Source organism: Triturus cristatus, chromosome 2_2, assembly GCF_964204655.1.
Source record: "Triturus cristatus chromosome 2_2, aTriCri1.1, whole genome shotgun sequence".
Taxonomy (NCBI): domain Eukaryota; kingdom Metazoa; phylum Chordata; class Amphibia; order Caudata; family Salamandridae; genus Triturus; species Triturus cristatus.
Window position 1 is genome coordinate 624,190,903 of NC_140582.1, and position 10,829 is coordinate 624,201,731.

Consider the following 10,829-nt stretch of genomic DNA (forward strand, 5'->3'; position numbering starts at 1 on the left):
GGGGGTGGAAAATGGAACAGAGGCACATTTTCACGACTGTATGGGTGCCATTTCGGGCTGGATGTATTCCAACTGTCTAAAATTAAACTCTAGTAAGACCGAGGTCATAAAGTTTGGAAACAATCCGCTTGTGTGGACACCCGATTGGTGGCCGGAAGACCTTGGATCCTGCCCTGTACCCACTAGGAAAACAAAAAACCTTGGGGTACTGGTGGACAACAAACTCAACATGGGTGACCAAATAAGTATGGTGATCTGGCACTAAGAATTATAAGTAAAATTACGTTTTTTTCTCACTGAAAACAGCCTCCAGACAGTGGTAACGGCCCTTATAATGTTGCGCCTTGACTACTGCAATCGCTTATTCTCAATGGCCAAAAACAACATATCATTCGGCTTCAAATTGCCCAAAATGCAGCAGCTAGATTGCTGTCAGGGACTCCGAAATTTGTCTCCGTAAAGGAGGAACTTAGGCAACTCCATTGGCTCCCAGTTAAACAAAGAGTGCGCTTTAAGGCACTTTGTACCGTCTTTAATTCGTTAACCGCGACGGTAATTCCGCCGGGGTGCGGCCTTTTAGTGGAGTGGGCGGGGCCGCGTCAGCCAACGGACGTGCGCAGCACTATGGAGGTAGTGCTCGCGATGGCCGTTGGCCGACGAACGCATGGAAGGGGTTAAGGCCATCAGTGGAGCAGGACCTAATTTCCTGAGGCGTAAATTTCAATGGTACGTCCCTGGAAGAATGTTACGATCAACAGGTTCTAGTCCCCTCTTTCAAAAAAGTCAATTGGGGAGGCAGGAGCTTTATTACTTGTGCCTCCAGGGCATTGAACGATCTTCCTTTTCTTCTCAGGAACGCCCCGGATCTCCTTTCCTTGGGAAAAGGGTTGAAGACTTGGCTTTTTTCTCATTAGTACACATCTTCATGTTCAACAGCAGGCAGTGCATAGAGCCAGGACAACCTCGGGGTAACCGTGTGCTCTATAAGTGCGACTAACATAACATATCTGTGGTCAGGCGAAACGTATGTTTGTGGCCCGACTGCCTTTTCTTGTTCTGCATTGGCAGTGCACAACCACTTATGTGCTCAGTCATATTAGCAATGCATACCGTAACTCTGGATTGATTCTGAGATTTTTTTGCACACACTGTATCTTTCTGTGGATGAAAAATACAGTTTCAGGGTTCACATTTGAAATTTTTATTCAAATTAACACGAGGATCATCTGTACATTCATTTTACGTCTTTGTGTTAAAAAGCTGTTAGATTAAATGGATTTTCGGAGCTAAATGCTGAGCATCAATGGTGGCTTGTAGAATATTATTTCAGAAATACAGTCAAAACATTACACTTGTAGAGAGCTCCCCATAACTCTAAAAAAGAAAATAAATACAATGATACACTATCCTTAAACATATTGTGTCTTAGAAGTAGGTGGAAACATGTACACAGAGGTATCTGACCTTGCCTGGGTCCAGATTTCCGACTGTTTTGCATTCGCCATACTTTTCATGTTAGCCGCAGAAACCTCCTCAAGATGCAATTTTCCAGAATTAATACTGAAAGCATTTTATGAATTCCGTTTTGCATGCAGAAATATGCAAAAGTAGATGTTTACATGCGAAAACAAAGTAAGTACTTGCTAACTTTTTTCTCCACAGAGAAAATATTTTCCCTGTGAAGAAATCCCCTACCCCAGATTCAAACCAGGTTTTGGGCATTGTTCGTGCCCCACCTTGTAAATAAGTTTTTTTTCTTCCTTTGATAGGAGTAAATCTCCAAACATTTCTAGAAATGGATGACGTCGGAAAGTGTTTTTTCAATACTACCAATCAGTACCTCTGTGGGTGTGTATAAACTTGCAGGACAATCCCGCCTTGGAACACCCCCTTTCCGCACATGCGTGCTCACACATGCGCAGGCACAGGCAGTTATCTCGCAATATTTTTGCCACAGATTATAACAAAAACTGTTCCAAGATGGTACCTCTGCAAGCACTCTCACATGTGTACACAATCATAATCGCCATCTATGAATAATATTACAAAGTGCCCACCCATGCATCTGCATGCATACTTGCATTGGTGGCCACAATGAAATCCGAGAATAGATTTTCGTATACTTTAACATTGCTTTCCTATTACAAAATGGCAAATGCCCATTTTAGAACTGTAACACAATGCTAAAGTATGCATGGGATGCGGTACACTTGGAGATAAGCAAGAGCAGTGGTAGGGAGCTGCAGGGCCCTAACAAAACTAAAGAATTAAACAAATAATCAAAAGGCGCAATTATTTAAAGAAAAGAAACATTGTTGCACATGTCCTGGCAATGAAGTGCACTATTATCTGTGGAAATGACTACTTTGTGCACAAGGAAAATTCCTCTCACAGAAGGGAGCCAATGGCTGAAGTGGGCTGACCAATTGCCTCATGCTGTTTGCAGTAGTGGGTGGCCGCAGAGCACGAATGACGGTTTAATAGACCAGTGGATGAAGACCACTGACCAAAAGCCCTTATATGCATTTATAATATATATGATTTTGTAAAGAAACCGTAATCTGATGAGACAGCTAAAACTGTTGCACAAGCCATACCTAAAAAGAGGAACTCTCTTTACAGGAAGGCCAAGAAAAAAATCCCAGACACCAGGGGGCATATTATCGTACGGTCACACTGCCCCGGCCCACCCCATATTACCATTAAAGAGCTGTCCCCAGGGCAGCCAAAAATTCATGCCTGCACTGGGTGCAGCTCATTAGTAAAAGACGGAGCAGCTGCTCGAAGCAGCTGTTCTGACTTTCACTGTGTACTACCTGCAGGAGGATGCGTCCTGGGAGCCCCTTTACCTCATCCAGTGGGCCACCACCAGGAGGTGCATTCTCTGTGTGCCATCTTTTCATGGCGTAACATCTGAGTGTCTGCTGACAAACATTTTGCCCATACTCCTACATCTATAATACGGCACAGAGGCAACGTGTTTTTCTCATTTGCTTGGGGTTGAGCCCCCATGCAAATAGGGAAAGACTCTCTTAAAATAATGGTGGTGCTATATGTGTGCCAGCGCTATCAGTATTTATATGTTTTTGGTACCTGCAGGGACGTAAAATGTGTTTTATTAGTGGCAAAACTAAATGTACCTGTTGGTTCAGTTTTACTCCCTAACACCTTTGCTTTTTCATTTGCCAACAGCCCAGTGGCAGCATCAACCACATATCACCAAACCGAAAAAGGTGCGACCCTCCACCAGCCGCTACGCAGCACTTTCAGACCAAGGGCTCGATATCAAGGCAGCATTCCAACCTGATGCAAACCCAGTCCACCTGCAGTCTGGCCTGGTAGAGAGTGATGACCTGTAGAGCTACAGTTGGACGCGTCTTTTTCTGCCATCGAGGATTACACTGAAAACTAATGCCTTGAGAGACAAGCTATCTGCCACTGTCCTGCCAATAGGCAGACACGCCTTCTGCTAATAAGACACAGACATCAAAAACAAATATTATCCATTATTTATAGGAAATTAGACCTTAAGAGGTTATATTTTGGCAGGTTTGTTTGGTTGGTTCATGTAGGGAGCATGAATATGATGTTCTGTCTGCCTAAAACATCTGTCATGAACAGCAATGTCCACGTTGCACAGCGTATCACATTCACCAAAATCTTCCTTTGCAGATGTTTCCGAATATGTTACAGATTTCTTGTCCCTTGTGTCAAAATTACCACGCTTCCTCAGATTGAACCAAGTGTGCATTCTCAAGGTCCTCCAACGAGCCGCTTTGCTTGGAAGTACTAAGGGTCTACTTTGGACATTTGGACACGATTCATCCGTTTACGAACCCAGCAATGTGTTCTAACAACCACAAGTGCAATATATATTGTTATATAAACAAGGGAGAGGTGATGAAGTGTGGGCAAAAGAAGTGCCTTGCCTCCCTAGTTGATATATACCACAGAATGTATAAAGGAACCAACTGCCTTACTTCTTAGATGCAAATAGCCAATCACAGTAGTAAGATCAGTGCCTAATTGGATGACTCTTTTCTGTATTTTTCTCACTACCAATGGGTGGTGGTTCATTCACAAGTGTATTGCTGTTTGGTTAGATTGAGCACGCTTCAATGAACCTGGTCAAATGAGGTCGTAGAGGAGATGCTCACACGCGGACTGGTGAGCAGATTGTGGTGGAGTATCTGCAAATGGGTAACTACAGGTGAGCGCAATGCAAGAAACAATGTTCTAGATCACTGCCAGCTCACCCGAGGTTCCAAGAGCAAGTGGCACCAGCTAGTGGTATAAGTGCATCAACCACTGGTTATATAGCCTGTTTTCTAATATGTGGGTGGATGTGAGAAAAAAAGAAAGTACTTTGACAGAGGATGAAACCCGCAAGATCTGTGATGAATATACGCCATAGGATGTAGTTTGAGTAGGTGTTTGAGGGAAGTGAAAATGGTAGTTGAATGTGTGGGATACACGTTTTTTTATTAAACCACGGCACGTGCACGCGGTGAATGGTTTATCTGTGGTCCCTCCCCATTGCTGTATGACAGCAAACGTGCCAGGGGCCCCCAACCTGGGAAGTCGCGAGCTAAAGTAGGCTACTAGTCAATTTGGAGCACTCCCCAGCTGTCCTGTGAAACTGGGTCGGGCACTGTGCCCCCTAAACTTTCTAGTATTCAAAAAAAGCGTAGACACTTTTATAGACATGAAAATCATGGTACTTTGCAGTAAGAGGGAAACACTATTCCCTTGTATGAAGCACATCAACCACATTATCATTCACTATTTATAAGCGTTGAAATGTTTCAGTTCAGCTTAGTTGTACTAAGTACTCATAGTTTTTTGTTATTGTGTACCACATGCTATATCTTGTATTACGGCTATACATTACTTGCTTCGGAGCTTTTTGTAATTACACAAATCCAGGTTTTTACTGAATGTTTTGCTTTTAACACATTAAAATAGCTCTGTCCTTTATTCTTTGGTGCTGGTTTCGACCACTGTTACAATTAATGCTTGTATGACTTTCATACACCTGTCAAACAGAAATATTTTACACATACGTTAGACAAATGTATGTCATACTATTTGCAAAATAACGCTTGAATGTGCCTGGTTAACGTTCTGTTTGTTTACCTTCACCTGTATTATTTTGCTGCCTTTTATTTGTATTTATAAAAAAGTACTGTCATATTCATCTTTGGATTGTTGTGCTGATATCATGAAGGTTTAACAATCTATCAATAAATGAAAAACTGATAAAATGATGTTGTGTCCTTGTGGACGCTGCTTCGCAACAAAACATAGGTACGTTATTTGTATTTTTATAGTGCACTATCACCCGCAAGCATATCCTGGCTCAAAGCAGGTGTGTGTGCATAACGCTGCTTATAGTCGGTTGGTTAAATGAAAAGCCTGGTTTTCCGCTTCTTACGGATTACAAGAAGAGAGGAGGATGCCATTCCATTCTTTAAGGGCAATGTAAGAGAACATCCCTCCTGATTTGGTTCAATGTGTGTATGGGATGTGTGTGAGTTGTAGACCTGTCGAGTGGTGGTGTCTGGGTGGTTCGTGTAAGGAAATGTGACCAGTCAGGTATGTAAGACCTAAGTTGTGTAGTGGCTTAAATGTGTGTGTTGCGGAGATTAAAATTAGTGTGCTTGTGAATCAGGCGCCAGTAGTGCTCTCTGGGGTGTGGTTTGATGTTAATTCTGTGTGGGAGGTTAAGGATGAGTCTGGCTACCGAGTTCTGGATGGTTTGTAGTATTCTAGTGAGTTGCTTGGTGATTCAGGTGTGATAGGTGTTCCGGTAGTCCAACTTGATGCCTGGGATCCATCCCTAAAGATGCTGAGGAAGATCAGCATCCACCCTAAAGATGCTGATCTTCCTCAACATCTTTAGGGTGTGGAAGCAAAATGCAATGCCTTGTGCGGTCATGTCTACTTTGTTGCCTATAATTATTCTGAGGTTCCTGAAATGTGTGCTGGGAGTGGATCAGAGTTTGACCGGCCACCAGATGGAGTCCCATGGTGAGGTGTTCTTGCCGAATATCACTACTTCTGTCTTGTTATGTTAAGCTTGAGACAGTCGGCTTTCATCCAGTTAGCGACTTTGGTCATGCTGACAGTGAACAAGTTTCTTGTGTTGGCGGTCTTGTTTAAGCGGGAGAGTAAGAGCTACATGTCTTCAGTATAGGAGAAGATGTTGATGTGTGTGCGCAGATGGCATTGGCTTGAGGGATCAAGTATGCGTTGAAGAGGGTGCTGAGGAATGAACCTTGAGGTACTCTGCATATGATTTTGTGGGCATCCAAGGATAAAGGTGCAAGGCTAAGAGCTTGTGATCTATTGGGTTTAAAAAAAAACTTTCTTTATAGAATTTTTCTGTATTTGTACATGACATCATATCTGAGTAAGCCATACATTAATCTTCATTACAGTGATATCTAATAACATTACAGCGCTTAGCTCCATCGTTATTGTTTTTACCATATATCATCATGTGCAAGTATTCTTAGTGATTCAGCTCTGTACATAGATTGGGGGCACTGTTCTGCACATACATTTTACAAAGGCAAAGTTCAAATTACAACAGGTATGTTGACAAGAACCAATCACAATCAGCAGGTTAATTTTCAATCATTCAATATTTGCTCAGAGTGTCCAGTTATTCCCCGATAGGGCACCAATCAATGTGTCTCAACATGCAGAGAAGTTGCAATCGCAGTAGGATCTCTTTCCACCATATGCCCCTACCCAGCATCATGTGTCTGAGCTATGAAGTATGCTTGCAATGAATGGCTCTGAAATATCCCGGGGCCAAGAGCTGGGGGGGAGTAGCTCCGCATATGTGGTGAGTTGCTCTTTGCAATATGTGAGGTCATGCAGCCATGAGGGGCATATGTAAAAGGACTGGCAAAAACTACCGCTAATGCTAGTTAGCTGCAGTATTCTTACCCCTGTGTACAGCTGAAATCTATTGCCTTGTTAGCATTGTATGTACAAGACGTCGCTACATGGTGATAGCTTCAGGGATCAGCGGTAAAAACTGCCGCTAACATTAGCGTGACGGTGATAGGAATTCCGTCGTTAGCGGGTGAAAACCAACAAAAGGCCCATTAGCGGCAAAAAACGCACGTTAGTAAGCCCAACGTGATTTTTTTGCCTCTATTGGAAAAAAAAGCCTTTCGGTCGACTTCCAATAGAAAATAGGCAAAAAAGCAGCCATTGCCAAGTGCAGCACACATCAACAACCCCCTCAAGCCACCCAACATCTAGGATGAGCGCCTGGATGCCCCACAGGACCTGCTCCTGGAGCCTGGATGCCTCACTGGACCTGCATCTGAAGCCTGGATGCCTCGCTGGACCTGCCTCTGGAGCCTGGATGCATCGCTGGACCTGCGTCTGGAGCCTTGATGCCGCACTAGACCTGCCTCTTGGGCCTGGATGCCTCGCTGGACATGCGTCTGGAGCCTGGAGTGGGATGCGGAGGAGCTGGGGAGTCGATTAGCCTTGGCGGTAGATATTGAGGCCCAGCGATCGCCTGTATCTGGTGGTGAAGTCTGGCAGGTCACATGGAGACAAGCTGCTGACCTGTGTGAGAAGCCCTACTTGAGCCCCTTGGAGCTGTGAATGGTAGAGGCGCTCCTGCGCACCAACGTAGGGAGGTCTGCATTGCATACTACGATCCACCACTACACCGGGGTGCATGGAGGGGATTACCAACGGTGGGCGGTGCCTCTCTGCATCACAGGCCGGATGATGTTGCGCTGGCCGGATGCTGTGGAGGGCGAGGCCCCTGAACTGCGCCGAACTTGTGTGGCAGGAGCGCTGCAACTTCACACCTAAGGGTGCCCTGTTGCATCAACTGCATCGGAAGGTTCACCAGCTGTACCCAGGCTTGTGAAATCCCACCTGGCTGAGGTTTCTTCTGGCTGATTCACATATTTGGAGAGAGTGCAGCGTATTGCGCCACAGTGTCTTTGTCCAGGTAAGGAGAAGGTGGGATGCGAAGCGGAGGAGGCCCGGGGGTCGAGTCGCACAGGCCTAGCACCTGTAGATGACACACCCCCAGTAGCGGCTCATCCGCTACGGCGATGTGCATCGCCCCACTGCTTTCAAGCAGTGCAAGAAGAGGAAAAATCATCACATGATGATAACTTCAGGATGTAATCATGCTATGTTTCCTTTGCGGCGGGAGGGTGGATAGGGCTGCTCACGGAGCAGGGCAGGGGAGGAGTGGCATGCTCATTTAAGTGCACAATGACTGTTTGGTCAGCTCACTCAGGCCATCCAAAGCAGTCATGCACACTGTCCGGTTTGCAATGCAGGCTGCATTACAGCTTGCATGGAGAACATGCCCACCCCTCCAGCCCCTGGCTGAACGCCATGTCCCGGCGCCAATGACCAGTCCCAATGCTACATTTCAGCATTGTTATTGGCTTAGGGGAGGGAGCCTGGCTGCCTACTTCCTGTTCATGAAAGCAGACTCAGGAGAGCAGAAGCAACGAAGACACAGGACCCGGCCTCGAGGTAAGATTTCTCTCATTTAAATATTTACAACACCCTCTCACACACACAATCCCGCGTCCAGGCCCCATCCAGTGTCCTTTCCGGTGTTTCCCACCTCCTAGCTGCCCAGTCTCCCCGGCAGCGCTTCTCAATGGCGGCCGCTGTGCAGCGGGCGTACCACTGGTGTGCCAAAGGTATATATGAAGTTACGACGCATACCATTACATTGCATTCCATTACAATGCATACTAATACTAGGCATATTGCAACAGTAGGAAAGGTGTTGGATAGCGGAGATGTAAATATTACTATTCCCACTGCAGTGAGTGCAACCCTAAAACTGATCCTTGCACCACAAAGCAAACCCTGACCCCTAAAATTCATCTTTGAGCTCCCAAAACACACCCTAAAAATCATATTTGACCCAAATGCAAATCCCAATTTCCATTTTTGACCCAAATGCTTACCAGCATTTTCATGATTGACCCCAAAACACCCCCCAAATTTCACATTTTACCCCATGAGACACCCCATATTTAATCTCCGACACCCAAAACCCATATTCACCCTAAAACTTAAAAATACCCCATTACTGACCTCACAATCCGCTGTAATGGAATGCGATGTAAAGGCACCTGTGTTGTTGGAGGTGTGTTGTGAAGGCATTACGATGTAATATCTGTGTTGTATTGGACGTCTCCTGTGCCAAAGGCAAGCCGTAGGCAAGCCCGTCTGCGTCCGTCTGCCCCTGGACTTCGCTCAGCACCAAGGACCCATCCTCTCGGACACTCCACCACTCAGGCGCCAGCACCCTCACCGCCATCAACCCTGGACGCTACATCGCCTGCAAGGACCAACATCTGCTCTGGACCGGACGTCGCCATCACCATCACTGGCGGCTACTAAATCACCCGCAAGAACCACCCCAACCGTCCAGGAGGATGCATTGCCATCACCTATAGAAGCACATTCCAACTGACCACGCACTCTAAAAGTCCCAATGGTGACCATGGAACACCTCAACTTCCAGACCTGGACCAACCCCAATCAATCAATCAATCAAACATTTGTAAAGCACGCTACTCACCCGTGAGGGTCTCAAGGGTCCCATCCTCTGCGGCACCCTCATCTGCAGGCCCCCCGGGCCATGGACACCCTTTCTCCAATACCATTGTAGACCTCATTGCACACCAGGCTCTCCCATCCACCGACAACATCCTACTCGGCGAACTCAAGTTCCACCTGGACAAACCCAGTGACCAGAACACCAGCCCCTCCTGAGGAAGCTCCCCAACATCAGACTCAAGCAGCTAGTCACAGCAGCAAGCCACATAGCAGGACACATGGTCTAGCACGTCGCCTCCGCCAGCGGCAACTTCAACTACAGCCACACCACCGGACTCTCCTGGACCAACCATCATATTATACATCACGTCTTCACCATGCCCACCGTACACCATCCTTATCATCGCCCCCCTCGCAGCTGGATCAAGGCCACTGAAGAACGTCTTGTCAACTACCTCAGCACCACCACTCCGCTAATGCTTACAGGCGATGATACCACAGTGCGCAGCCGCCACTGATGGATCTCCAACTGTGCCGACACCCTGGCACCCCTCAAGAATGGACCAGGCAAAACTAGCTCCACGTTGCATCGTATTTGCAAAGTGACGCATGTAGACATATGCGTGACCTTGTGATGACCTGTGTCACATCATACCTGCATCAGGTGTGATGTGCCCAGGGTGTGCGTTCCCATGCGACAAGGCTTCATAGGAGTGGCACAGTGAAATCCCTCAGATTTCACTACGACAATTGTAGGACGGCACTGCGTCAGTACCTTACCCCTGCCTGAAGGCAGGCGAAAGGATGACGCAGTGCCACAGGTATAGGCTGGCTCCATGCATTGCTGGAGTTGCATCATGCTTGTGAATCGACTTCAGCAATGCATGACTTTAGCACAGACAGATATGTCAGGATTCCAGAAGTATCTGTCCAGTGAATACTGCGCATCCGTGGTGCCGCAAGAAGTGCGTAGTAAAAAGTATTGCAACGCTGTCTTGTCGCAGCGCTGCAACACTTTTCATGACTGAGGCCCAGGAATGCGCACTATGTTATTGATGGTGCGCATTCCTGCCCTGTAGTTTTGTTACAGGGCAGCGCTGCAACATTGCTCGCAGCGCTGTCCAGCACCAAAACCTGCTGGAAAGAGGCCCCAAGTGGGATCTCCATTTCTAAGACCAGCTATTTTCTGATCTTAAAAAACTGCCTCTAACTGCAGTTAGAGCCAGTTTTTTTGGTCCTCCAAAGTTCAGGAA

The 10,829-nt window shown here is 46.4% G+C and overlaps 1 protein-coding gene across 2 annotated transcripts in view; it reads left to right on the plus strand.

Moving 5' to 3' along the window:
* PALLD (palladin, cytoskeletal associated protein) overlaps positions 1–5,264 on the plus strand; it is a 1,042,501-nt gene extending 1,037,237 nt beyond the window's left edge. For both annotated transcript variants that reach the window (XM_085641796.1, XM_085641797.1), the window contains one exon: positions 3,193–5,264. In XM_085641796.1, coding sequence (XP_085497922.1) covers positions 3,193–3,359 — 167 coding nt within the window. In that variant the 3' untranslated portion in view covers positions 3,360–5,264. The remainder of the gene's footprint in view (positions 1–3,192) is intronic.
* Positions 5,265–10,829: the final 5,565 nt, after the last annotated feature.